The sequence below is a fragment of the Candidozyma auris genome, chromosome 3 (genome assembly GCF_003013715.1).
Source record: "Candidozyma auris chromosome 3, complete sequence".
Lineage (NCBI taxonomy): Eukaryota > Fungi > Ascomycota > Pichiomycetes > Serinales > Metschnikowiaceae > Candidozyma > Candidozyma auris.
Genome location: NC_072814.1, coordinates 1,587,239 through 1,614,619, shown reverse-complemented (window position 1 = coordinate 1,614,619; position 27,381 = coordinate 1,587,239). Strand labels below are relative to the sequence as shown.

The following is a 27,381-nucleotide window of genomic DNA, read 5'->3' as shown; positions in this document are numbered from 1 at the left end:
ATGCGTAGCCCACTGCGCAGGAGACACCAAATATAGAAGCTGAGTATAGTAGAGAATGAAAAATACACGAAAGTAAGTTGGCAAAAGAGAAAGGGTTCTGGCAGAAATTTTGAACCAATGTTTTGAGGAATCACTAAGAGAGAAATGCTCGAAATTTTGTGTCTTTACGAAGTAAAATTATGGGAGAGGGAAGTGTGGGAGTCGCAGTATTTATTTGCATCGTTATACGCGCAGGGACCAAAATAGAAGAAGGGATCAAATATAAAAATAAAAGATAAAAAGCAAAAAAAGGAAAGAATAGAAGAAACATTGGAATAGAAAAAGGGTGGTTTGTGAATAGATATGGATAATATAGAAGAGGTCCCCTTTGCTTGACTCTTAGTCCTGATCTACACACTTGATTTTCATGCTTTTGCAACCGTGATGTCTCATTCCTGGATCAGATATCGCGAACTTCTACCTCACCTACTCCCACAACAGAGGGAGAACATGCCATGCTGAACTTGAAAACTCGGGTCCATCAGCTTGTCAAGGACCTTCATAACCTCAACAATTGGACCATTGAGCAGCAAGACCACTTCGAATCGGCGTTTGAGAATGTCCTTGCGCATCTCCTAGACCTAGTGAGCTTTAAGGATAAACACAAGGTGAGGATCACAATACGAACGTCCCAATTCCCGGAGTTTCAGTTCACATGCTACTGCAATGTTCCACGTCATGATACAAGCGAGCCGGATCTTCGACAGTTGGCGCAGTACAAGCCATCTAATCATCGAGATTCCATATTTCATTCCCTTATACGCAACCTCTCAAACGAAGGACACTTTCGAAGCCGACGCCCGAAGCGAGAATATAACCAGATAATATCTGAAATATCGAGATTCTTTGAGCTTCTAATGCAGCTTTACGACGCATCTCGATTGGAAATCTCAGAGTTCTTATCACAATGCCTCTCTTATGAGTATGCCCTCGCACTGGATCTCGATCAAAATTTCGAAAAAGCCAGCAACACCACGGAACAGCTAATGGACGCTCTAGATGGTCTCATGGGTAAACTCCCATCTGAGGATCACAGCGACTCCATCTTTGATTACAAAGCCTCATCCTCTAGTCAAGGGACCTCAAAAGAGCTACTCAACTTCGAGAGCTCAGACTCTATACTCAATCAGGCCTACGAGTCATTACTTCGTCTTGCGCTACTCAAACCTACTTCCCTGTTTAGCGATCGAGTAACTTCATTCGTGAAGGTGATCCTTCAATTGCTCGAAAATCATTACCTGATTGAAGTGATGCAGGTCCCTGCTGTGGAGGAGGAGAAGATTCAGCTAGTTTATGAGCTTTTTCTTGGTTCAGACAGATTTTCTGGTTTAGTCTCTCGTCAGTGGATGCGTGTAGCTGAAGAAATTTTGGACTCTACAACATTGTGGGAAGGTGACGAGTCAAGCTTTCACATACCAGAGATCGAGGGGAGCAATAACTTTCTCTCTCATATTGACACGACATTGAATGCAAAGGGCTACCTGAAAGAGGAACTTGCTGTTTTGGTGTCGAATTTGAACACCGTTGTGAACTTGCTCAATGAGTTCGACCCTCAATTCGACCCGCATTTTGCACAAGTCTTCAAGACTTTCATTGATCTTGTATATTTTGATCTCCTGAACTTAGCCACAGCTCAGGATTACACTTACATTGAGAAGTTGACAGAGCTCGTGCACCAAATCAGTGAATACGAGTCAAATGAAGATATCATGGAGGGCGATGTAATACGAGGTATAATCGAGAGCCTCCACTTCATGCAAGGTTTTTTGACTTCTGGATATCACGATTCAACCCTCCTAATGCGACTTTCAACAAAGGTTAGCTTCTCGGATTTTAAAACAAAGAAAGCAACCTTTAGAAGGTGGAATGACAAAACTGTAACCAGAACTCACCTCGATAGGCTTTATCAACAATATCTTGAGAATTCCAAAGAGGAGATGTTGCAACGTTCACTCACAACTTGGTACAACAAATATAAAAAATTCGTTAATTTGTCTTCACAAGCGGAAAATTATAGCAGAAAAAAACTCGTTGCTAGAATTCTCAAAGATTCATGGATTCAAAAGTTGGTAGAGTATGGTGATTTTGAGTACCAGTCGCAAAAGTTTCATTCGAAGAGGATGTATGATAACTGGGTCTCGAAGATGAGAGGAATTCAGAAGATGAAAAAAACGCTGATGAAGTTTTACAAAACTAATATCCTTACCACGTCATTCATGCAATTGAAACACAGATATCAGCGATTGCAAAATAATGAGTCTAAAGCCGTGGATTTCTATCACGAATTTGAAGGTAGGTGTGGCATCATCATAAAAAAATTTATCCTCAAAAGGTGGCACGAAATGCTAGATAGTAAATTCATTACTTCAAAGAGCACCGTACTGGACTCAAGAGATTTCGTTTTGAGTAAAAAATTGATTGCTTTGAGCGATATTGAAAAGCGAACCTTGTTGATCAAGTACTTCAGGTTTTGGCTGAGGATGCGAGCTTTGAGTCAGCTATCTTCTAAAGCAGACATGAACAATCGAAGACTTAAAAAATACTTCTTCTTTGGTGTTTGGAGAAGAGCGCTTGCTTTGCATACTTTATCGAGATCTTTCACCAAAAAAAGTGAACGCGAGCTTAAGCTATCAGCCATCAAATTATGGACGGAGCGTAAAAATCAAAAGCTCCAAGCCCTAAAATTCTATCGTGAAAATCTTCTTCGAGTGGTATTCAAGACGTGGAATTTAAAGCATAGGAAGTTTGGTACTTCTCAGATGCTGCTGAAGGTCGAGGTTTTCAAGCTTTGGAAACTTCGTACACTTTCACTTGACATGACAAAAAAACTGAAAAAGAAAGTATTGCAACAATCATTTTCCACTTGGGTAATAAAATATCGTCGGAATCGTGATAATCTAAAGAAGGCATTTGAAGTAAGGACTCAGAATCTTAAAAGAGCGGCCTTAACCTTTTGGATAACGAGAGCTCGGTTGCATGAAGAGTACCTCGCAGTTGCTGAGCTAAATGTGCAGAGAAGAATTGTTCAGAATTGGAAAAAGAGGTACGTCCTGATTAAAAGTCTGGAGAGGATGATCAAATCTTTTCAAGGAGGTCGATCATTATATGATAAGCAGCTCTTACGAGTATTCTTTGAACTCTGGAGAAGTCAAATGCAAGCTCGGTTCGAAATTCACACGCGGGATGCCTTGTTGACTTTCGGGAACTCCGTTAGACGGAAAGGAACAATTCTTGTCTTTTTTCGATACTGGAAGAGGAGATCAAAGAATGCGCACTCTAGACAAGTGGAATTGGGGAGCAGATTGGCGTACTTCGAGAGAATCAGCTTATTACATGCTCCATTATTCTCTCATTGGAAGGAGAGGCTTGATCAATATCAAGAGTTTGCTCAAATGAGCGATGAATTTTACAAGGCGGTGCTTAACAAGAAATTCTTACTTGTTTGGTATGAAAGACTCGTTTTAAAAGTCAATTATCTTGACGAACTAGCTGAAAATGTGTTGAGCCAAAAGGAGTATGTGATTTCATCGGAATATTTGCAAAAGTGGAATTTAAAATACGTGAAGACCTACAAGAGGAACTTGCAAACTTGTGAAATGTTTAAGGAGAAATGGAATTTGTCAAAAGCGAGATCGTTTCTTCAGATGTGGAATTACAAAACATTCAACAAGGAAACAGCTCGAAAGGATAAAGATGCTGATCACTTTATTGAAGGGAACACTAGTGTATTCTACAGCAGTTTATCTCCACTTGCTAAGAAGAGAGGCTCCTTTCTTGATGGTCACAGCTATCTACACACCCCTGTTAAGAAACAAATTAGCCAACCTTTTACTCCTTCTTCAAGGATTCGCCGGACGAGTCCTAGTCGTTTGCTGGACACAACCCTCAAAATGACGTCCGATAAGATGGGAGCTTTGATTAATCACTACAAGAGAGCAAGGGGTAAACAAAAGGGTTTATATCAAGCCGGCTCAATGAATTTACAGTATTCAGCTAATCTGAGGCTATCTCCACCGAGACCAAGCACCACTTATTCACAGCTTCCGACTAAGCCGCCAGCACCTCGATTTGAGACGATTTTATCATTGGATGCATCACCAGAAGCTACCTCTTCTCCCTTTGAGCCTAGAGGCTACAAAAAAATACCATCACCGCTTCCTCTGGCGGACATAGACTCTTCCATTTTGAGTACCGCGAAGAAGCTTAAGAGGTTTAGGCCATTGATAGTACCTCACAGTGAAAAGGAAGCCGATATGAGTGCATCGCCTGCTGCTCAACTCAAAGAACGACTTGATCATGCTGCGAATTCGGTGAATTCCAGCATGTCATCCCGCGTTTAAACATGAAGGACCGTTGCGTGAGCATCTTCGAAGCTATCAAATTCTTCGTTAATAGCGTCCTTAATAGCATCTTCGTCTATTGGAGCTGGCTCACTCACAGGAACTTCCTGAGGCGAGGAAACTGGCTCATCTTCATCCAACTTAATGTAGACTGGGATGGCATCTTTTTCCGTCCTTTCGTAAACATACAAATAATCTTTCGTAACCACCACATTTCTCAAAAATTTTTTTAACTTTTCAACGTAATCCCACGGGTCGGAAGTACCAGTGGGTGAAATCTCTGGAGGAAGCGCCTGATATTGCTGAATATGTTGAACGGTATAAACGAACGGAAAAAAGTTCACATGGTCGAATGACTCGACAGTTTTCAACTTTTTCCAGTGATTGGGCTCGTACTTGATGAGTGTCGACTCAGTGCTCTGTTTATCCATGTCTACCTCAGTTATGAGGTGTGTAAAGTTATTCCAGAGACGTGAAACCTCCTCAATTTCCTCGGTCTTGTCGTATTGTATGTTCAGAGCGTGTAATTCAGTGAACTTAGTGACTCCGCTCATGCAAGAGGCCACATCCATGTGTACTAATACTGAATCGCCGGCTCTATTCTGGAGCAAGTAATTGTCCAAAAATGTGACTGCCTCCCCTCCTGGATAGTTGAAGCTGGATGCATAGCTCATCATGCTTGTGTAGATGATAGATACTCCCACACTCGCAAGCATGATGAAGAACAAGAGCTTGTGAGCAAACAGAACAGGCAATTTCCTCGTAATATTCGCCATCCCGTTCGCAGCCTGTAAGGTGAGGATAGGGACAACATAGACGATGAATCTCCATTCCTTGTGTGGTTGTCTTGACATGAACGCGATGTAAAGAATGGAAGACAACGACAAGACCCTCAAGGAGTTTCTAGCTGGATGTGTAACAACTAACTTGTTGTCCTCAGTCACTTCAGTCGGAGTTCCATCGTTGGCAGGGTCTACCAAGAGGCCCAACACGGCCAAAAGTAGCACGTGTGGAGGACGGAAGAAATTGAGAAGGTATTTTTTGAAGTAAGCCCCGTATGGCTCAACACCCCATTCCACTGATTTCCCGTGGAGGATGTTGAATCTGAAACTCTCGAATTCTGGCCAGAGCCACTCACCCCAGAAGTACGAGTCCACTGTGACAGATACCATGACACCAACGATAGCTCCCACGGCAAGTAAGAATGTATTGATTCTGATATCAGACTGACCGTAGATGAGCGAGGACACGAATGATATCGTGGCAGCGAATACGCCAATCTCCACTCTGAAGATGCACGCAGTGAACGACAACCATGTCAACCCAGACATATCCCCCTTCACCAACTTGCCGAACGCAAATGTCACAAAGGGCAATGCAATGAAGTTTGGTAAGGTCCGGGTAGCATAGTAGGGCACATGGAACTGAACAAGCATGAAGAGCGTGTAAAACACGCCAATTGCCCCCTTTACCTTGCTGTTTCTCTCACAGAAGGCTACTTTTGACAAACTTTCCCTCAAGTAGCGGAGCCCGAGGAAGTTGGCAACCCCTAGAACACCTCGAGCAGCATACTGGGCTACAAGCTGGTTCCCGTCCTCACTCTGAGCCAACAGCTTACCCTTGAGCATGCTATATGCAACGTCAATTCCCTTCACAATTCCACCAATAAGCAAGCTCCCCACGAAGGTTCTGGGCACAGCGCCTGGAAACTGCTTATGATCGTAAAGCTCAATCTGCTCTGGTGGATAGACGCCATAGTTGATGATATCATGAATGGCTTGGATGTTGAATGACTCCTCCACTTTTGTGTATGGTGCCAATGCAAGATGATACGCAATGGCTGCTATGAAGAGCACATCCAACAAGTAGACAAATTTCATGCTATTAAGGATGTAAAGAGGAGACTACGAGTGCCAGAATTCAATATTCAATTGTGCAGTAGAGCCGCTCAGTCGGCTGGATAGTGCGCTTGCTTTAAATCGTTCGTATGATCAATTACCAAATTTGATCAAGGTGAAGTGGAGGGGCTCAGAAATAGTTGAGTGGCAAAAGTCCAAATAACAAGACCAAAGTATTACTTTCTTGAGTGATCTTAGCGTGGAGAGGTGCGTTGTAGAGGGGCCGGATCCTTAAGCAAGAAGGAGGCTGCCTTTTTTGAAATAAGTGATGTTCGAGTTAAGTAGACGAAATTTATGTTTTAGAGTGTAATTCTGAAGAAATGGGCAATTTTTGAAACTCTAATGCTCTGTAATTGAGCAAAGCAACGTGTACGCACCGTTGCTCTGAGCTATGTATTTTGCAGCCATTTACTGAGGCTGACCCTAATGCATAGGGTCACAAAAGTCAAAAGTTCCATGAACATGATCACACAAATTCGTCGCCATATCCATATTCAATTCTAGTCTTCTAAGCTTTTCAAAGTAAAAGTACCGACTATATCCTCCTTTAGCGTTCAGTCTCAAAACTTCAGTACTTTCCTCGATATTTACATTCATTCGAATGTCCTCGAACTTTTTCTAGCTCCATAAAAATCCACCGTCTTTTATCCGTACTATGGAAGGTAATCCTTCTCTTCAAAAATACTGGGATGTAATTCTACGTACTCATCTCCATTTTTACTTTGTCTTACTGTAAGTGAAAATTGCGCGAAGAGTTCCCCACAAGTGAACAAGCTATGGACGACGATATTCCTGAGCTCGTGACGGAGCTCGATGAAAATTTCACCATAAAGCCGGAGCATTCGGCGAGAATAGAAGATACAAAGAGCTTTGAGCCAAAGACTTCAAAGGTCACATCGAAGATCCCCATCTCCATCATCACTGGGTACTTGGGCTCAGGCAAATCAACCCTTTTGGAGATGATAGGGCGCAAATCCAAGAAGCGTTTAGCAATTATATTGAATGAGTTTGGTGATTCGGCTGCCATAGAAAAGTCTGTCACCATTCAGGATGCAGAGAAGAACGAGAGTGTTCAGGAATGGCTAGATTTGGGCAATGGGTGTCTATGCTGCACAGTCAAGGATAACGGTGTAACGGCCATTGAAAATTTGATTGAAAATTCAGGGGACAAGATTGACTACATTCTCTTGGAAACAACGGGGATTGCCGACCCAGCACCTATAGCAGAGATGTTCTGGCTAGATGATGCACTCGCATCTACCGTATACATTGATGGGGTAATCACAGTAGTGGACGCAGCTAACATTATCCAGTGTCTCGATGACGTTGGTGGCCACTGGCATAGAGCGAACAATCATGTTTTGGATGAAAGCGAGGATGTCAGTCCAGAAAAGAAGGAGTTGGAAAGAAGAATGCTAGAGGAGGGGATCAGCACAGCACATGTACAGCTAGCACTAGCTGACACAATTCTCATCAACAAAATCGACACAATACGAGATGATGAGAAGAAACTCGAGGAGATACGCTCCAGAGTGAAATCCATCAATTCGTCGTCACCTATTCATACTACATCCTATGGTGACATCGATCTAGATAAAATCTTAGACTTGCATGCGTTTGAGGCCTCCAGTGAAAAACTTTCACAGCTGGTGAGCTTGTCTACGAGCTCTTCGTACCATGACGATAGAATCAAAACCTTGACGCTCGACTTCCCGTTCTTCGAGGACGGCGCAGGGTTTAAAAAGGTGGAGAAGTTTCTTCAACACGTTCTCTGGGAAGATGAGGCCGACGGAGTCACTGTGGAGATTCATAGGACGAAGGGTATTTTGGTTCATGGTGATGATGTCAGGGTTATTCAAGGCGTTAGAGACACTTACGAGATCATTGAGGGAGGAAATTTGCATGAGAGCATCAAGAACAACAAGATCGTGTTTATAGGAAAAGGGCTCGATGAAGATGCTTTATACTCTGAGCTAACCAAGTTTTTAGAGTAGATAGGTTAAAGTGATGTGGTGATAATAGGATCAGTAACAAGTACAAAATTTCGCAGCCAACCTGCGAAACTTAGGCACACTCATGAATACGAACAAACATTCCACCACCAAAAATCAACAACACCATAAAATTCTTCGAAAACTTTGTTTCAGTAACTATTCCATCCTCAAAACGCAATAGGAGCTCTTTGTCCTCAAATATATAAGTCTAAAGTACATATAAGGTATTCTTAATCCCATGATGATAGGCTGGTGCCCACACGCACGAAAATATTTGTACGCATTTACCACACAAATTCAAGCCCATCTCAGATCATGTCGGAGGGGCCAGACAAAACGGGCGACCTGGCCAAAAAAGTTGATGTCGATGGGCCAAAGAAGCCAGCTAAGAAAAGCTGGTCCAATCCCGCCTTGAGGGCAATGGGTATTCCCAAAATATCTCTTCCATCACGGAACTGGATGATCTTTTGGGGTGTCTTGGCCGGTCTAGCAGGAGGAATAGTCTATGACAAGTATGAGCAAAAGCAAATTCGTAAAAAGTATATGAAGCAGGTTGAACAGTTGGGCGAGGAGATTTATGACACAAATAGGATCCCCAGAAGGCTCACGATATTCATCGCACCTCCACCTAACGACTTCCTTGATGAGTCGTTGAAGCACTTCAGAAGGTACATCAAGCCTATTCTCAATGCTGCAGCCATAGACTTCACTGTTTTCACGGAGACCAGACAGGGTGACATTCGCTCAGAGGTTGCAGAGAAGATAAGACAATTGAGAAGAGAGCGCCTTGAGCAAGAAGCTAAAGAGGAAGAGAGATTGAGACAGGAGGCTTACAACAAATCATGGACTAAATTCTTCAAGGAGAGTGTTCCTAATGCGGTGAAGAGTCTTCGTAAGAAGAAAGAAGAAGAGCCAGAAAGGCTTGTGGACCGTCACGACTTATATTCTCCCAAGGATGTTTTAGGACTATATAAAGTGATCAAGCCGATTTCACCGGAAAGGGACGATTCAAAAGAACTAGATCTTTCAGGCGGTGTTCTTTGTATAGGAAGAGGCACTTACAAGGAGTACTTGACTGGCGTCCATGAGGGTCTCCTTGGACCACTCGAGGCACCACCTCCACCACCCCCAGAGCCCAAGCAACTTGATGAGGTGATTGAGGATGGAGACAAGAGTGAAAAGACGGAGAAAAAGGAGGAAGAGATTGACGACTTTGGGCAGAAGGATGGCGTGGACAAAGACAAGTTACCTCCGGTGCCTAAACCGTACATTGCTCCTGTTGACTACGCAAAGGCGCCATTGGCTCCAGAGTTGAACATGAAGGGCATTGTTCTCAATGATAGCAATGTTCCAGTGCTATTTGAGCAACCATTAGCAGTGTTTATTGTGCCGAAGCTTTCGGGAGTGACGAACATACCGTGGAAGATTTATAGATTTTACACCAGAAGAAACCTCGCGGAGAAGGTTTCGCAAGAGACTCTTCGTGTTGTGGATGGTCAAAGCCGACCATTCCAGTACAAGGACAAATACTTGGGCGGCGAAGAGGAGATGGACTGGCCCAAGAAGTGGATAGAGAGAGGCAAGAAGAAGAATAGCGAGTGGGTTCAGGAGCTAGAGGTGGACGAGAGGGTAATCCAGCGGATGAAAGTGTTCGACAAGAAAGACGAGTAAACTTGTACATAGAATTCTCCGGCCTTGACGAAGATTAATACAGCAGACGTAGAAGTCTCACGGTGTATTATCAGCACCGCTTTCAGAATATTGGCTGCGAAAAACTGAGCAGAACTCCAACCTAGTCTACGAATATAAGAGGTTCAAAGGGTCACTATAGAAATGACTTCAATTCCTTAAAATGACAAGTCCAGTTTTTCAGTCAACAAGTGCTCTCCGTGGGTTGATTAATTTAAGTAACAAGATTGCGTTCATCGGTCAACTCTGAGAGATGATATAGGTCGATCTGAAGTAGTATAACGTCCCACTTGTGAATATTGGGAACGAAAACAGGCCTCAATATATGAATTGCAACCCAGGCAGCCACTCAGCGTCTATATAAATCAGAGTGGCCGGATAAAGATCGTATAGTCGAAGAAGTCTACAGGTAACTACTAACTGCTTCCACAAATGTCCCATCACAATTGTCGACATCTTCTACATCAGCCTTCTAAAGTCTCGTGCTACGACTGCCAATAGTGTCTGCCAGATATAGCCGCAAAGAATGCATACGTGAGATGACGTGGGTTCCACACGGCGAAACCGTAGTTTTTCCAGGCGGAAAATCCCGGAACCAGGACTTTTGCCAATGGAATGTACAGCCAGTGTTTGGCTGTGATACCATGGCCCAGGGCTCTTGAAGATCACACTTAGAACACTGCACTACACTAGATGGTCAGGGCCATTTGCAGCCATATGGTGCGGGCAAAAGTGTCAACACGGGCAGAGCGAATTGTAGTCACAAGAAGTGATCAATTTTGTGTGCATTTCAAGTCTTGTCCGAAGAAACAATTATCTGGGCTTTTTGCTGACTCTCTTGACAGTCACGGCACTTCGCTACCTCTACTTGCACCAATCACTCATGAAGAATCTGGACAAGCTTTCCACATGCCTCAAACCTTGTAGCTGCCTTCTTTGAAGCACCGGCGAAATCTTGTTCGGAATCTTCCCTTCCCCATTGGGGAACGGCGTGCCGATGACCACCTGAGGCGCCGGCCACTCTCGGGTGCACTAAGTACACACCGGCGACCTCACTGACTGGTCAACCACAAGAGTCAACCACCAATGAAACTATTGAATTAAGCAAAACACAGAGAATAACAACAAAAAAAAGTAATAGCAGCACCCACCTACCATCGTAGCTACACCAACGTACCTTCACTAAAATGATCACCGAAAAGAATCATCCTACAAAGTCACTCTCTGGAACCCACTGAGGGGGTCTCAGCTGGTGCAATGGCTGCAAATGGCCAGGGCAGGGCAGAGTCAAACAGAGGCAACTCCAATCGGCGGCCCGAAACAACCACAAAGCAAGGCCACCGACTTCATCTCTGCCAGAATGCTAGACGCCTCGCCGACGTATCTCCAGCCAATTTTCTGCTCTCAATTCCTGGCACCTTCTCGTAGTCCGACTCGGTTTTGCCTGTTGAGCCTGAGCCTGAGCCTGTGGGGGGCACCGTCGAAATAGCGCCAGGTCGTTGGACGATAAGCGCGAGGAAGCACACCGGAGGGCACCTGACAGAGGTTCTACAGGGCGCGCATTTCTGCCCTCTTTTTTTTTTTCTCTTCTTCTGCCTGCCCCGGTGTGATTTGTTGCTGATAGCGCGCAGTGAAAGGCAAAAGAAAGTGCACCTGGCGCGGCGGCGCTGTACACTGATGGCGCGACACTTATCCATTGGCCAGAGATCAACGATTGGGGAAATCTGTACAGGCTCCAGGTGGGTAGTTGCAAATGGGGCATGGAAGCTGCCGAGGCAGCGGTGCAGGGCCCCGATGAGTTCCTTGCCGGGACCATATAAGAAGACGGGGTTCCCAGGAACGTATATCCCTTTCCTCTCATCAATATTATCATCATAGCTTTTCACCATGGTCCTTCCACACGAGCCTGAATTCCAGCAAGCCTACAACGAGTTGTTGTCTGCCCTCGAGGACTCGACTCTCTTCACCGAGAAGCCTGAGTACAAGAAGGTGATCCCCGTGGTGTCTGTGCCCGAGAGAATCATCCAGTTCAGAGTGGCCTGGGAAAACGACAAGGGTGAGATCGAGGTCAACAACGGTTACAGAGTCCAGTACAACTCTGCCTTGGGCCCATACAAGGGTGGTCTCAGATTCCACCCAACGGTGAACTTGTCTATTCTCAAGTTCTTGGGTTACGAGCAGATCTTCAAGAACGCCTTGACCGGCCTCTCCATGGGTGGTGGTAAAGGTGGTTCTGACTTCAACCCTAAAAACAGAAGCGACTCCGAAATCAGAAGATTCTGTGTTGCTTTCATGAGACAGTTGGCCAGATACATTGGTGCCGACACCGACGTGCCTGCTGGTGACATTGGTGTGGGTGGCCGTGAGGTTGGTTTCCTCTTTGGCGCCTACAAGTCGATGCAGAACAACTTCACTGGTGTCTTGACCGGTAAAGGCTTGACCTGGGGTGGTTCTTTGATCCGTCCTGAGGCCACCGGTTACGGTACCGTCTACTACGTCGAGAAGATGATCGAGAAGGCCACCAACGGTAAGGAGTCCTTCAAGGGCAAGAGAGTGGCCATTTCTGGTTCCGGTAATGTTGCTCAGTACGCTGCATTGAAGGTCATTGAGTTGGGCGGCATTGTCGTTTCCCTCTCAGACTCCAAGGGCTGCATTATCTCTCAGAACGGTATCACTCCAGAGCAGGTTGAGGCCATTGCCGCTGCCAAGATCAAGTTCAAGACTTTGGAGCAGATCGTCTCTGAGAGCGCTTCTGCTTTCTCCGGCAACAACAAGGTTGAGTACATTGCCGGTGCTCGTCCATGGACCCACTGTGGCCAGGTCGACGTTGCATTGCCATCTGCCACACAGAACGAGGTTTCTGGTGAGGAAGCCAAGGCCTTGGTCGAAGCTGGCTGCGCTTACATTGCCGAGGGCTCCAACATGGGTTCCACCAAGGAGGCCATCGACGTGTTCGAGGCCAATAGATCCAAGGGTGTGTGGTACGCTCCAGGTAAGGCTGCCAACTGTGGTGGTGTTGCCGTTTCTGGTTTGGAGATGGCCCAGAACTCCCAGAGAGTTACCTGGACTCAGGAGGAGGTTGACGCCAAGTTGAAGGACATCATGTACACTTGTTTCGACAACTGCTACGACACTGCTGTTCAATACTCTGTTGACAAGGATGCTTCTGGTTTGCCATCCTTGTTGAAGGGCGCCAACATTGCCGGTTTCATCAAGGTTGCCGACGCCATGTTCGCTCAGGGTGATGTGTTTTAATGGGGTGTAACGATATAGACTTTCATTTCTCTTTTATATTAGACGGAAAAATTTACGGATACCAAAGTGACGGTGTAAAAAACCTAAATCTGGAGCAATGTGTAGCTCGAAGCTTACATGAAGAAGAGTTCGAATTGAGCGTCAAACACCTTGACTGCTTGGACCAAATTGTATCATTAGCGTAGTTTGCAGCCATTCTGACTGGAAGCTAGACGAAACGCGTCTGGAAAAGCAATTTTCATTTCTGCTGAGAAGCATAGATAAAAGATAAAGACTCCAATGTGATCTGAATTTCCCGCCATTTGTGAAGATGACTTTGGCTCACTTTGTTCTCTAATGTGGCCTGCCGTGTATATCTAGTCGCGCTCAACTATTTACGTCATTATCACCGTACAACCTACTACTATTCTACCATTATGAGCTCCACAGAGGCAGCAGCAACGGGTCTACCCAACTTCAAAGACTTCCCCTCGTATATTCCTGTTCATGCAGATATCAAAGTCAACACAGATTCAGGCAGCTTGCTTCTTCTACGAGAGTTAGACGAGAAGCTACAGAAGATCAAGGACGACGCCGAGTCGTTAATCGAATATGCTAGTGAACGCTCGCATCTAGTTCAAAATGATAAATTTCAGATATACTGCTCCAACACTTTAAAGTCGTATGAGCAGATTTACTCTGCCAAAGTGAAACTACAGGCGCTTCAACTGGCGATGAAGAATACACACAGGGAACTTGTAGAGGGCAGAAGAAGCACGTTGACGTTGACACTATCAAATTATGATTCATGCAAAGAGCTAATGAAGAGAAATTTCGCCGACAGTTTCTCAGAGAACCTCGACGAGCTACTTCTAGAGAAGCTGGGTGCTCATTTAGAAGGACTTCTCCATAGAGACCCAGCATTCTCATACATCAAAAACGCACTTTTTGTGCTTCAAAATCCAGAGGATCCTTTACAGGATGAGCAAGTGGACGAAGAGTTGGCTGTGGAGGGCGGTAAAATCTCCTTGAAGGATCCACTCTCGCTCAACTATTACTCAGACCCCGTGGTTTCGAAAAAATGCATGCATGTTTTTGAAAGAGAGCACATAGTTCGTCAAATACGAGCAACGAGGGAAAAGTACGCATGTCCTGTGACAGGCTGTAACGCATACCTCACAGAAAGTGACTTGAGCCCAGATAAGCTAATGAAGTTACGAGTGAAGGTGTACATGGGAAGGGCCAACAAAAGAGAGCACGAGTCCGTGGTAAGAATCTGATGAGCATGAGAGGGAAGAGTGTCCTCCAGGAAGACAGTAGCCGAACTTGTGGTTTTGTGATTCTGCCCGAGAAGCACCGATAAAGTGCTTGAATGCAAAGATTTACAACATATCTGGAGATTTAGACAGTAAAACCAGGGCTAAATGGAAGACAGATGATGTGGAGCTTTAGTTTGAAGTTTTCCAACTCATTCAAACATACCATCTGCTCCGTTACTTTTGCATCAGCACTCCTAAGTAGTTCCGCAGCCAAATATAGAATGGTTGCAAACAATGACAATTCTAAATGGAAGCGTTCACAGGATTATGATTGATCCATAACACGCTTGTCCAAGTACAGAAAGCGTATTGGAATCACTAATCAAATTAATATCTGCTTCTACTCCCCGAAGTTGCAACCTATAAAGCCAGGTTATCACCATCCCTTATAAGAACTATGTAGTGCGCAGGAACTCTATCCACAGATAACCTCCTATCTACTTTCAGCAAATGCCCGTGGAGCACGGTAGACCTCACGCCGTTGATGTTCCGATTCTGGACTTGGATCACCCAGAAGATGACGATACTTTCTTCGAAAACACTTCCGATACAGCGTTCCTTGAGCCCCTAGATTACGAGAATCCAGATGCTCTTCGCAGTCATGAGCACCCACGAGGGCTCTGGAACAAAGTGAGAGCGTACTTTAACGGGCCCGAGGCATTTAGACCTGAGTCATACGAAATGGTGGACAGAAACGGACCCAGCTCGGAATCGTTTGAGATTAGCGATAGTGATGATGCTAGAGACGAGGCCTACATGAACCAGAAGCTCAATGAAAGCAAAGTGGCCAGGCTAAAGAAGACAACCCATTGGGTAGTAGCCGTGGCGGCGTTTCTGTTATTTGTGACGTGGCTTTCGTATGCATACTTTTGGCGGGATCCCAAGGATTCCGATAAGAAGGTGGGTGAATTTGACGCTGGCAAGCGTCTTCTATCAAACAGTACACACACTTTTTACCCCACAACGATAATTGTGTCGCTAGATGGGTTTCATCCGCATTATGTCTCACCTCAAAGAACGCCAGCACTTCATAGCATGATGGTCAATGACTACGGTGCTCCTTACATGACACCATCCTTCCCTTCTTCTACGTTCCCCAACCACTGGACTTTGATCACAGGACTCTATCCTTCGGAGCATGGGATAGTGGGGAACACGTTCTGGGATCCAAAACTAGAGAAACAGTTTGTCAATACGGATCCTAAACGAGGTCTTGACCCTGATTTTTGGAGGGGCGGTGAAGCCATCTGGACAACGGCACATAAACAGGGCGTCAAGTCGGCAGTTCACATGTGGCCCGGCAGCGAGGTGCCAGGAATTGGGGAAAATGGACCCATGGAGGTGGACCGCTATAATGGGACTGAATTACTTACGTCAAAGATAGATCGAGTCATGGGATGGCTAGATCGAGAGGATATCAAGAAGAGACCCGAGCTCATACTAACCTATGTTCCTACAATTGACCAGTACGGCCACAAGTTTGGAATCAGTGGCTCCAACCTCACAGACGCCTTGCGTTATGTGGATGATTTCATTGCACTTATGCTTCACGAGATCGAGAGCAGGAACTTGAATGAGATCGTGAATTTGGTCATTGTGAGCGATCACGGTATGGCACCAACATCAAACGACAGGCTTTTGTTCATCGATGATGTTGTCGATTTGGCCAAAGTTGATCACATTGACGGATGGCCCCTCTTCGGTTTGAGACCACAGAAGGGTGTCTCGCCAGAACAATTGTACAAGGAACTCGAGGAAGGCTTCAAGAAGCTTGACGAAAAAATCAGAGCAGGCTTCAGTTACTACAAAGTAGAAGACTTCCCCAAAGAATGGCAGTTTGGGGGTACGAATGATGCTCATGCATTCAATTACAGATTGGCTCCGGTCTGGGTCGTGCCAAAAGTGGGTTATGCCATCACTACTCATCAGAATTTCAAAGAAAAAGGAAATAATTACACTCCAAAGGGAGTTCATGGCTACAACAATACCGAGCTTCTCATGAGAGCAATATTCATGGGTAGGGGACCTTACTTCAGACAGAAATTGGCAGATCATAAGAAAGTTTTGCCTTTTGCTAACACGAATGTTTACAATATACTTTGTGAGTCGCTCGAAATCAAGCCTTCTCCAAACAATGGATCTGCTGTGGGCAGTGATGACTTTGTGATCTCCAAAGGCAGCCGTCTTCCAGAGGACTGGAATGATCTACTGGTTTACCCAGGGTTATCCTTCGAAGTTAGTCACATAGTCAAGGATGCAACTTACGACTTGCTCTGGAGAAAACCAAGCGGGCGTACAGCTGCCACGACGATAACGGTCAGCAGTAATACAAAGCCAGGAAAGAGCTTGATCTCAGAAGATTCTTTGCTTGGTAGCTTATCTACAGAGACTCTACCCAAACCAAGCGACTTTGAGCAGGCAATTACACAAGCTGCAGAACACGACAGCTCATCTGATGACTCAGATGAGGATTCTGAGAAGCAAGGGGACTCTTCGGGAATTTCAGAGTCTCCTGAGTCAGGGGACTCAGACAAGTCAGGGGACTCAGACAAGTCAGAGGATGAAAAAGAATCCTCACACAATCTTATGGACGATCTAGGGACTGTTGCTGATGACATAGGAGACATAATCCATGAGGGTTTTGATGCCTTGAAGGGATTTTTTGGTGGCGGTAACTAGGTACTGAGTATTTCCTTAAATAAAAATGCATACTATTTATTTAACCTGTGGCATTTAGAATGTTATCACCATACCTCGTATGGATCCCTATCCTCCGTGCTGATGTCAATATCAGCCTCAGGAAGCTGTTTCTTTATTTGTTTTGCAAGCACTTTCAAAAATGCCCGTTCCGTGTTTGAGTGGTTACACGCTATCACAGACGAGCCGCTTTCGGTGAAATACAATGCCTCATGATGCGATAACTCGCCAGTGTAATACAAATCTGCCTTGACACCCCTGAAGACAGATCCACCAGAGCCAGCACAGATTGCAATTGTCAGCACTGGATGAGACCTCTGAAGGTTTCTACCTACACCAACCTGAACATGTTTCAAGGATTGAGACAGCTTGACGTTCTCAACCAATTTCTCGAGCGAAGCAGGCTCCTGAAGCTCAATAAGACGTCCCATCCCACATCCTTCTTCCTCAGCATCGGGCTGAATGACCAGACGAGATTTGACCCTCGTATTTTTGACAATCCCATCAGCCAAAAAATCGTTCACTCCTCCCTTGGCACTATCCACTGCAGTATGTGGGCTGTACACGCTAACGTGGTTCTGGATCAATTTGAGTAAGGATCTCTGCTGTGGATCTTCAGTGGTGATAGACTTGAGACCTCTGAAAATGAATGGATGGTACGCCACGACCATATTGGCGCCTTTGGCAATGGCTTCGTTGGCAACGTTTTGCGTCAAGTCAATAGTCAATAGAATTTTGCATGTTTCGTTTTCGCCACTTTCCAGTGATGAATCTACGAGAAGACCGGTGTTATCCCAGGATTTGTCTGCGAGCTTCACTGGATAAAGCTTTTGGACTGGCGTTAGCAATTGATCAAATATAAAAAGTCAAAGCAACATACTAGCATTGGTGGCTGCAAGAATGGCTCTCTTTGATGTTGGAGGAGGCATTGTAGGTGATGATAAAAAGATGAGAATATTAAGATCTGGGGTAGAAGAAAAAAAAAGAGATGCGCAAGCCCGGAATCGAACCGGGGGCCCAACGATGGCAACGTTGGATTTTACCACTAAACCACTTGCGCGAGACAAATTGCCCCCTGCCAGAATTGAACTAGCGACCTTTGCATTACAAGTGCAACGCTCTACCACTAAGCTAAGGAGGCAACTTGAATAACATATACACTTACTACGTACTAATCACATAATTGATATAGTCGTGCATCTACCAAAAATACCAAATTTCAGAGAACTCCGGTGCCTGCTTCCAGTTTTTTGATTTACTGCACGGTACAGTATATCTAAGAAATCTAATGATAAACGAAGCCCTCTATGGCGAGAAAGATCGGGCATTTCATTATCAAAGGAAAATATCAACTCAAAAGAACAAATTCAGTTGTATAACCTCATGTTACCATCATATGAAGACCATTTTTAAAACTTTAAAGAGTAACTGAATGGCTACTGTCCATTTTGCTCTAGTAATGCCGTAGTCTGAGTAATTATTTTATCGTTAATGAGTCTATTTAATCTGTTATTCTTAAGAATTAAATACTCTTACTTTTTCAGTCGTATGCACAGCATTTTCTCTTTTCTTGAGAGTAAGCGTACCCAATCATGACCACAAGTATTCAGTGCGTTTAAAACGAGAATCAATTTAATCTATTTCATTTTCCAGATCAAAGTAGATGGAGGCTTGCCGGAAAAATTGTACCCGCAATCTTTGGCTTTCTTGTTCAAAAAAGGTACAAAAAGCCATTGGTGCAAAAATTGCTAATAAAGCAGAGGCTGCAACCTATTCTGTCTTTTAATTTGATTATTTTGTCATCACTAATCTAAGCGGTGTAGTTGAACAATTCCATGGGTAAGAAAATGATAACCTAGCACCCAATTTATCAAAACCTCCATGCCAACTTAAATAACTATACTCGATTCCTTTGGATATTCGTAGAATATGCTTGAAAAAAATTAAGGGCTGTTCAGATGTCATGCAAGTAATGCCTGGACGGGTTTCCTAGCCCCACTCACTATCTCAAAATCTCAAAATCTCAATTGCTGCAAAAAACCACAATGAAAACGTTACAGTCCTGGGCTCCCAGAAAAATGATGAGAAAGACGACCATAAGAAAACGCTGCTCATGGCTAGCTTCAAAAGGAGATCGATTTCCTTACCTAATCTTTCATCTCCTCTTTTTCCTTTATCAACTGCGTTTTCCATTTTGCAACCTGGGATGAGTGCGCATTTCTATGTAGAGCCCTTGCAGTGTGGCACTGATGCCCAAGTGAAAAATGGAACATCGCAGACACTAAATTTTCCTAGAACCATATTTTTAAAACCTCTTTCGAACTACTTTCCATCTTCGTCTTTCTAAATTATACCCCGCCACTTTCGCCCATGTCTATCCCGCTCGAGGATCTTAACGAGCCTTTCCTAGAATCCGGCGCTGATACCAGCAATTCCGAGGGTCCTGATTTCGAGTACTTGGCTACGCTACCTCCGAGCCAGAGCTTTACGGTTCAGTTCAATGGTGAGCAGGTGTTTTTTGACTCGATTGACTGGAGAGACAGCAAGCTTTTGAAGGTCCAGGTTCTTGTGGCCTTTCTGACGTTTATTCTCTTTGGTTTGGCGGATCAGACCATCGGAACCATCATCCCAAAGCTTCAGGACCACTATAAGATCAACGACTTGCAAACCTCTTTCATATTTCTAGCATCAACTATGGGGTACTTCATTCTGGCGCTCTGCTGTGAGTTTGTACAAAAGAGATTTGGAATTAGAGGTGTCGGCATCATTGGCACGGCTTCCATGGCGTTGGGGTACACTGTGATCAGCATGAATCCTCCATACTTGGTGTTTATTCTATGCTATGTGATCAATGGGCTCGGTTGTGGCAGTCTCGATGCAAGTATCAATGGTTGGATCGGAGGAATCGCCGACTCAAACCAGATCTTGGGTATAGTTCACGGCTGCTATGGTTTGGGGTGTATGATATCGCCTCCGCTAGTGACTAAATTAATGGAAAGAAAAGTCAACCCTTGGCATTGGAGCCAGTATTATGCGGTGCTTGGTGTTTATGGGGCAATCAATTTGGCAGCATTGATAGTCTCCTTTCGTCATGAAACCCCCACAAAGCACCGTTTCAACGTCATTCTCAAGGAGACAAAACGGAACCTATCCAACAAAAATCCTGATTCTGAGACAGCTTCCATAGAAGAGTCCAATAAGGACTCAACCAAAGATTTAGATGTTTCTTTCGCCGATGCAATGAAATCTAAACTCGTGTGGGTTTTTGCCTTTTGCTTGTTCATCTACGTGGGCGGTGAAGTTGCATTTGGTGCTTGGTTGATGACCTTTTTGATTCGAATCAAGAAACTTAGCTACCATTATTCTTCATGGATGGCCACCACCTTCTGGTTGGGTCTCACAGTCGGCAGAATAGTGTTGGGTTTTGTCACTGCGTATGTGTTCAATAGTGAACTTAAGGCAAACCTTGCGTATATTATAGGATCAACTGCTGGCTACTTGGTGTTCTGTATTTTTGGGTTTGCCACCGTGAACTGGATCTTGTTCCCCATCGTCTTTATCACCGGTCTATTTGTCGGCCCGATCTTCCCTACGTTGATCATGGCGTCCATCGAGACCTTGCCTGCCAGATTCCATGCTACTAGCGTTGGTTTCATATGCGCCTTTGGAGGAGGAGGCGCTGCAGCATTGCCATTTATGGTTGGGTTTGTTGCCGAACACAGTAGGTTCGGAATGAAGTCTCAGCCCTTTATCGTGCTAGGCTTGTACGTTATTCTTCTCGTCATTTGGCTTGCAATTTGCAACAGATATCGTGGGCATAAACGGCGGGGAGCACTTTAATTTATAGAATACCTCCCTGGGCACTCCATTCTTCTGGAGTAAAGCCTTTTTGCGTAAAGGCATGGATAGCGGCGATTTCGTCTTTTAAGGCGTTGTTAACCAAACGATGTCTCATTAGCTTGTTTTTACCTTTAAACTCGTCAGAAACAATGATCACGGCAAATGCCTGGCCGCAACCGCCGGACATGTCTTCGACTTGAACTAGCTTGGCTTTGAGCCTCTCGTGAATGATGCTTTTGAGGGATTCAGCAGTTAATGCCATTATTGATGTAATAGATAAGCTTCTAGTTCGATGAAGTTTTCTCAAGCAAAAACCTCACAAAGTGTCGACTCGTGTGCACTCCAAAAACGGCCCTAGTTAGATTGCAGCCATTCATATATAGTATCTTTTACTACAGAAAATATCAAATGTGATATTTATTATATTTATGTCATAAGCTCATCATTATTTTGCTGTGGACACAGCGTCCACTTTCATTTGGCCCCTTTTAATTGTGTTCTGTTGGTTGAGCTTTGTCGAGGCTTCCATTTCAACAAACCTCTTGAAGACATCAGGATCTTCTTTGGCAGCCTTTTGCACCTTGGCGAATATGTCTTTAGAGCTAAGAGTGTCGAGTTTTGGTGCGTTAGAGAACTGACATTTCTCAAAGACATTCCAAAGATCTGGCGGAATTACAGCCAATTCTTCGTGAATTTCGATCATTTGATTAACAACTTCAATCGCCAAAAAGTAGGACTCACCTGATTGAGCCTGTCCTCCTTCTGCTGACTGAGCCCTTGAAACGAGGATGTTGGGTGCGAGAACCGTTGCTAAATTGTGAGTATCCATCTTAGATCCTGATTCTTCATCAGTAGATGCAAAAGAGGCAACCCATCTGAAGAAATGAAGGAGGACTTCCAACAAATTTCTGTGGCTTCTTGGAAGCATACAGTAAGTTAACTGTAAGATTCTCTTACACATAGTTGGGTCATTTGTCTTCCTAGAAGATATCCAAAGATCGAAAAGGTTGAACGTAAGCAAGGGGTTTGGGAGCTCTCTAAGCCATTTCTTTAGTAGGGCAGCTAGTTGAACGGCGGAGTAATTGTGGAATTCTGGTGACTTGAGAGGGTTCTTGTTAATCTGTTCTGTCAACTCCCTTAAATTCTTGATGTTGCCATTTAAACGGAAAATGCCCTCTACGGACATATCCTTTTTACGTAGCGAATTGACCACATCATCGACTACGATGGGAATACGAAGTTGTGCGGGTCCCACTCCTAAGTCCGAGTCGACTCCGTAGCGCTTAGTCAAATCTTGTAGGTCAGTTCCAAACACATTCATAGTTTTGTTCCTGTCACCACCACCAAACTTGAACTTATCCCAGAAGGTTGGCAGCTTTCTCGTCTGTATAAGCGAAACGAGTTCTTCTCTTGATTGATTCCCTCGGATTGCTAAAAGAGCCTCAACTGCGATATGGCGCATAACAAAATGCTCTGACTTCGACAATTCGGAGTAGTACTTAATCTTCACTGGGACTGCAAGATTATTCGATAGTGTCAAATCTTGCAGACCTTTGAATTGATGGATGCTGCCACCATTAGATGCTTTAAGAGGTTGCGCTTTTTCATACAATGAATTGTGATGCTTGAAGGCATTCGGTCTTTGATCCCTTGCTTGCTCGGCAGCAACAATTCTAGGTATATCGTCAAGTGTCAAAGATTTCTCATTCTTCAACAAGTCTGAAGTGCGGCCCAAGCTACCAGAGGCAACGACAAGAGGCGGTTCATCCATGATCTTGAGCGATTTATGAGCAGAGAAGTTAGCTTGATCACCGTCGCCTTGGCCCATAACAAATGATAGAGACGACGCAGAACTTGCCTTTCGTGTCTGACCTGAAGCGTCACGGTCAGCATTGTCCTCTCTTGCGCTGTCTGCTTCTGGAGCCTCGAGAATAACAGATTTTCTGACGCTCTTCTTCACAGAGTTTGACAACTTTTGGCTCTCTCTTTTAGTTCTCAAGGAAGTAACGTCATTAAGTGTTTTTGAAAACACTGTCTCTGTGTCGCTGACTTGAGATTCTTCTTCTGCGATATTGGACATTTGAGGACGCACATTTCCATATTCACTCTTTCTTGAGTTCTCATCATCTTTCTTCATGGCGACCTTCGTACGGTATATCGCTATCTTCAACAAGTAAACTAATTGCGATAAGTCAGTGACGGCAATGAAGCCAAATTGGTACCCCATTCCTGCTTTAGCATTCAGCTTGGAGCACTCAACACAAAGCACGGAGTCGTCGGCACCGCACAAAAAGTTCTCAACCTTGAACTCTTGAGAAGGTGTTCTTTGACACGAGGAGCACTGAAAGCACTTCTTATGCCATCTAATATTTTTAAATCTGTAACACGAAGCTTCTATGCTCTTCCTGCAAGCACGACAAGCATCCGTGGCATTCTGTGGCACGTTTAATCGCTGCTCAAGCAGCGGTAATCCAGATGTTGGATCTGTCAACGCCTTCTCTATCTCCTCATATCGCTTTGCCGACTTGAGAAAACCATCTAATGCTCTTGTGTCACCTCTAAACTTATTTAGTTTGAGAGCGTTATTGAGTCCCGTTCTGAATAGGAGTTTGAGATAATGAGCACAGCCAGTAATGACAGATAACAATTCTGCCGAAAGTGTTCCAGAATTGACAATCTTCGTCGACTTCCTAAGAATTGCCAAATAGCTCATGAGCTTACCAGATATATTTCTGGGTTCCTTTCGAAGTGGTTGAAAGTTGTCAAACGCATCTGCCGAGTAGATCTCGTCGCCGGAGGCTGTCCTGCTTTGCTGAACTCTGGCTGGGTCTTCGTTACATTCAACGCACATGTTCTGAACAAAGTCCAATGCCGAAAAAAGTATCTCGACATAAACGATGAGTTTGCTGGTAGCAAGTATGCCATCTGATCTTTTCCCTGTGCAAGCAGACAAAAGCATCGAGGAGATACAAGACGCCAAAGTCTCCTCAAACCCTGATAATACCAACCAACATCTCATCACAACGTTCTCGATTTGTTGTTCAATAACGAGTAGCTTATCCGGGTCCACGTTATTTTCAAGAAAGCTTGCCACAGGCTTGTCCTCTAGATCAAATTTGCTTTGAACTCCAACAGAATCTGCGGTGATAAAAACATTCCAAAATTTGTATACCATATAGCACTCAGGGTGCCACTGCTGATTCTTACCACCCTTAAACAACTCGACAAACTGCTTAACTATCGAGGACTGACAGCCTTCACATTTCGTAGCGAAAAGCTTCGAATAATGGTAATGGCAATAGATATTGTTCTCGTGCTCGTAGTAGCTCTCTTCCGAGTCAAAGACTTTTCCACACTCAGAGCATTTGAAATGTTCGACGTGATACTTATTACCCAAAGCAGTGATATATGGACCTCGTAGAGCACAGTTACAGTTATGGCATATGAGATCGAGTTTCTTGAAGTAATCATACTCACAAAGGGGAACCTGAGTAGTGGTGCCATCTTGCTGAGTGATCTCTTGAGGAAAGAACTTGGCTGAGCATTGCTGGCCACATTCTTGACAAGTAAAGCATTCGACGTGGTATGCATTGTTGAGGGCTCTAACGAATTGGCCCCCGATCTGCTCATTACAGACTTTGCATACCTTGCGCTTTCTTGTACCACTAGGCCGCATCTCCTGAGGTGTACGTTGTAATTGCAGCCTCAGCAGTTCTTTTCTTGTAAGACTCAACGAAGAGCCATCGGGCACTGGGATCAGCGGCTGTGTTGAGGAGATTGACAGAGTTTGACTGTTTGGAGTAACTTGGCGCAGAGGTGCTGACGGGGTTCCCGGAGGCTGGAATTTGGGAGGTCTGCTTTGTGGCTGAGTTATACCTTTAGTGGCTTTATGCGATTCTGGCTGTGAAGACTTACTCAGTGGCTGCCGTTGAGGAGGAGGTGTGGGGCTGAAGTTGAATTCTTCCGACATGGGTCTTTGAATTGGGGGGTTGAAAGGCAGCAGAGAGCCATGGCCAGGCTTGTGTACTTGTGGATGTGTTTGTGGATGTCTTATAGGGAGAGGATGAACGGGATGTGGCTGTTGGGGACCTTGTTGATCGAGGGCTTTTTGTTGAGGGCGTAACTGGGAAGCTTGAAATGGTTGCGCATTTGTCTGTTTCAGTCTGTCACTCTTCGCTATTTGCTCTTTTTCTTGCTTTCTGAACGGATTACGGTTTTCCATCAGCAGTCCCAGGGAGCTTGTGCGAGAGTTCAGCGCAGGGAACTTGGGAAACTCGAATTCCTTCTCTTTGCTTGGATCAGGCAGCGGCTGTAGCATGTCGGGGATGTTTTTAGACGATATTGGGGAAATAGCGATGGAGTGTCTTTGAGGCGGAAGCCCCAACTCGTTTGCAGACAGAGACGATGACAGATTCAGATGATTTGAAGACGCCGCCGGCAAGGGAGGAATCAAGTTTGTCCATTCCAAGGATGTTTGCACGTTCTTCAGTTGGAAGGCCTCGTGACTTAAAGACCTTGAGTGGCCGTTTGGCGCCAGCTGCAGCGGTGATTTCAGGTACTGGCGGAGAGGCAGCGACGTGAGGGTCTTGAGGAACCGTTTGGGAGAACTGTGAAAGTCTGAGTTTCTGTTTTCGGAGTGGCGCATGGTGGAAGGAAAAGAATGACTAAGGGTTGGAGCACCAGGACAGAAGGAATCAAAAGTAAGGAATTAAGGTAAAGCTTATAATAATTAATACAGGGGAGGAGAAGCAAACATAGAAATAAGGAGGGTGATTTGGGGGGGAGGTTGGAATAATGTTGTGTGTTGTTGATTTGTAAAATTGGTGAGTGGGATTTTTTTTTTTTTTTGTTTGGGGTTTGTTGTGTTGAGGACGTAAAAAAAAGAAGAGCTGGGTGAGGAGATTTGGAGGAAGTATTTTTTTTTCCTCCCAGCTCGAGGGAGCGCTTGAGGGAGCTTGAGAAACAGGCAGGCAGATTGCAATCGCAGTGTTTTGGTCCGAGGACATTGAGACACGAATGCAGCACAAAGACAAAAATAAAAAAGGACAAACGCCTGCGCGAGGGCAACAACTACAATGCCCTCAAAAGCGGAAAAAGAGAAGATCAGGGGAGAAGGGGGTGGTAGGATGAGAATATTAAGGTTGAAAAAAAAAAATGAAAAACTTTAGGGAATTTTCTTTGGTATTTGTGCAACTGAACATTTTTGGAGTGAGACAGCTGAGAGAGTCGTGAGAGTTTCCTGCTTGGGTAGCGAGCATCTCCAGGGCTGCAAAACGTCATTGGCGAGGGAGACAAGTGGGTAGAGAGAAGCACGCGTGAGGGATGAGACCCTTACATTTTCATATGTATATATATGACAAAGGCCTGAAGAGATTTAAAGCGGTGCTAATTCACTAGATTTTCTGCCTTTGGCTCTTCCTTTGCGGGCTAAAGCTCCCCAGTCGCTCACTGATTGTTTTTTGTCCATTGTCGACGCTTTTACTTTAGCGCGCGTCAGCGCCGCTCTCGAGTAGCGCCATACATTGGGCCTGGCGCAAAGTCTCCAAATAAAAGACGCTGTTGGACATAAAAAAAGACGCTATTTGACACAAAAAAAGACATTTCATTCGAGATTGTTCTGTGAATCAGAGTATCGCTTAATTTTTCTTTCAGACTGCCTTGGCCTCGTCAAATTGCACGGATGCTGGAGATGGCTTTTGCGTGGTGCCGGCACAAAGTGAGAGAGAAATCGCCCGCTAGGGTAAAATGGAGTAGAATGGCTACTGCAGTGCGCCCCAGGGCCGGGTGGGGCCACAATCCCGAGAATGTGAAAAGACACGATTGGTTGATGGAACGCATTCATTTGAATTGGTTATTTTTGGTGTCTCCTTTTCTTTATTCTCTTTTCCGTTCTCTGTCACCTCTTTTCGTGTCTTGTGTTGTAGATCTCTCGCCTGCGTTAGCCTCTGCGCTCTGCGCTACGCTCGCTCGCTCGCTTGGGAGGTTGCAGACAGACATATGAAAATTTCAAATCCCCACAAGCCGTGAAAGAGGAGTGGTAGGTCAAACGTGTAAGGTGGTGCCTGGTGGGTTCATAGGACTGTGTGAAGACTCAATGGGCACTTTAAGTGTAGGAGCTCTAGTGTGCTGACTTTGTGGAGGTTAGCACCTCTAGCGATTAGAACTCTTTGGCGACTGCAAGCTCTGGCGACTGCAAGCTCTGGTGACTGCAAGCTCTGGCGACGACGAGTGAAATGAGGCAAAATGGTACTTTAGTTGGGTTCAATTTTAAAGGTGAGTTTTTCATGCTATTTGCCTTTCTCTTTCTCTGCTAGCGAGTACGCAACGTTAG

General features: G+C 44.8%; 11 protein-coding genes and 2 non-coding genes across 13 annotated transcripts; 7 read left to right on the top strand and 6 right to left on the bottom strand. All coding sequences in view use genetic code 12, as the record gives it.

Annotated features, from left to right (window-relative positions):
- Nucleotides 1-494: 494 nt before the first annotated feature.
- On the top strand, nt 495-3,904 carry SFI1 (Sfi1p; the record flags this gene model as incomplete). The annotated part of the gene is made up of 2 exons (XM_054702124.1): nt 495-3,764; nt 3,860-3,904. The coding sequence occupies 2 exons, from the start codon at nt 495-497 to the stop codon at nt 3,902-3,904; spliced, it is 3,315 nt and encodes a 1,104-aa protein (XP_054558099.1).
- Nucleotides 3,905-4,375: 471 nt separating this feature from the next.
- ECM39 (dolichyl-P-Man:Man(7)GlcNAc(2)-PP-dolichol alpha-1,6-mannosyltransferase) lies at nt 4,376-6,259 on the bottom strand (the record flags this gene model as incomplete). Its single annotated transcript, XM_029032803.2, has 1 exon — nt 4,376-6,259. The coding sequence occupies one exon, from the start codon at nt 6,257-6,259 to the stop codon at nt 4,376-4,378; it is 1,884 nt and encodes a 627-aa protein (XP_028893118.1).
- A 794-nt stretch (nt 6,260-7,053) lies between these two features.
- Nucleotides 7,054-8,271, top strand: CJI96_0003361 (GTP-dependent zinc transferase; the record flags this gene model as incomplete). Its single annotated transcript, XM_029032804.2, has 1 exon — nt 7,054-8,271. One exon carries the CDS (start codon nt 7,054-7,056, stop codon nt 8,269-8,271), a length of 1,218 nt encoding a protein of 405 aa, XP_028893119.1.
- A 315-nt stretch (nt 8,272-8,586) lies between these two features.
- Nucleotides 8,587-9,942, top strand: TIM54 (Tim54p; the record flags this gene model as incomplete). Its single annotated transcript, XM_029032805.1, has 1 exon — nt 8,587-9,942. The coding sequence occupies one exon, from the start codon at nt 8,587-8,589 to the stop codon at nt 9,940-9,942; it is 1,356 nt and encodes a 451-aa protein (XP_028893120.1).
- Nucleotides 9,943-11,847: 1,905 nt separating this feature from the next.
- Nucleotides 11,848-13,215, top strand: GDH3 (glutamate dehydrogenase (NADP(+)); the record flags this gene model as incomplete). Its single annotated transcript, XM_029032806.2, has 1 exon — nt 11,848-13,215. One exon carries the CDS (start codon nt 11,848-11,850, stop codon nt 13,213-13,215), a length of 1,368 nt encoding a protein of 455 aa, XP_028893121.2.
- Nucleotides 13,216-13,631: 416 nt separating this feature from the next.
- MMS21 (SUMO ligase MMS21) lies at nt 13,632-14,474 on the top strand (the record flags this gene model as incomplete). Its single annotated transcript, XM_029032807.2, has 1 exon — nt 13,632-14,474. One exon carries the CDS (start codon nt 13,632-13,634, stop codon nt 14,472-14,474), a length of 843 nt encoding a protein of 280 aa, XP_028893122.2.
- A 489-nt stretch (nt 14,475-14,963) lies between these two features.
- On the top strand, nt 14,964-17,192 carry CJI96_0003357 (nucleotide diphosphatase/phosphodiesterase; the record flags this gene model as incomplete). The annotated part of the gene is made up of 1 exon (XM_029032808.2): nt 14,964-17,192. One exon carries the CDS (start codon nt 14,964-14,966, stop codon nt 17,190-17,192), a length of 2,229 nt encoding a protein of 742 aa, XP_028893123.2.
- A 65-nt stretch (nt 17,193-17,257) lies between these two features.
- On the bottom strand, nt 17,258-18,139 carry NIF3 (Nif3p; the record flags this gene model as incomplete). Its single annotated transcript, XM_029032809.2, has 2 exons — nt 17,258-18,045; nt 18,091-18,139. 2 exons carry the CDS (start codon nt 18,137-18,139, stop codon nt 17,258-17,260), a joined length of 837 nt encoding a protein of 278 aa, XP_028893124.2.
- Nucleotides 18,140-18,199: 60 nt separating this feature from the next.
- On the bottom strand, nt 18,200-18,270 carry CJI96_0003355. Its single transcript has one exon. It is a non-coding gene; the product is annotated as a tRNA-Gly (tRNA).
- A 9-nt stretch (nt 18,271-18,279) lies between these two features.
- CJI96_0003354 lies at nt 18,280-18,351 on the bottom strand. The gene has a single exon. It is a non-coding gene; the product is annotated as a tRNA-Thr (tRNA).
- A 1,229-nt stretch (nt 18,352-19,580) lies between these two features.
- On the top strand, nt 19,581-21,050 carry CJI96_0003353 (uncharacterized protein; the record flags this gene model as incomplete). Its single annotated transcript, XM_029032810.2, has 1 exon — nt 19,581-21,050. One exon carries the CDS (start codon nt 19,581-19,583, stop codon nt 21,048-21,050), a length of 1,470 nt encoding a protein of 489 aa, XP_028893125.2.
- A 1-nt stretch (nt 21,051) lies between these two features.
- CJI96_0003352 (uncharacterized protein) lies at nt 21,052-21,312 on the bottom strand (the record flags this gene model as incomplete). The annotated part of the gene is made up of 1 exon (XM_029032811.2): nt 21,052-21,312. The coding sequence occupies one exon, from the start codon at nt 21,310-21,312 to the stop codon at nt 21,052-21,054; it is 261 nt and encodes an 86-aa protein (XP_028893126.2).
- A 183-nt stretch (nt 21,313-21,495) lies between these two features.
- Nucleotides 21,496-25,695, bottom strand: LRG1 (GTPase-activating protein LRG1; the record flags this gene model as incomplete). Its single annotated transcript, XM_029032812.2, has 1 exon — nt 21,496-25,695. The coding sequence occupies one exon, from the start codon at nt 25,693-25,695 to the stop codon at nt 21,496-21,498; it is 4,200 nt and encodes a 1,399-aa protein (XP_028893127.2).
- Nucleotides 25,696-27,381: the final 1,686 nt, after the last annotated feature.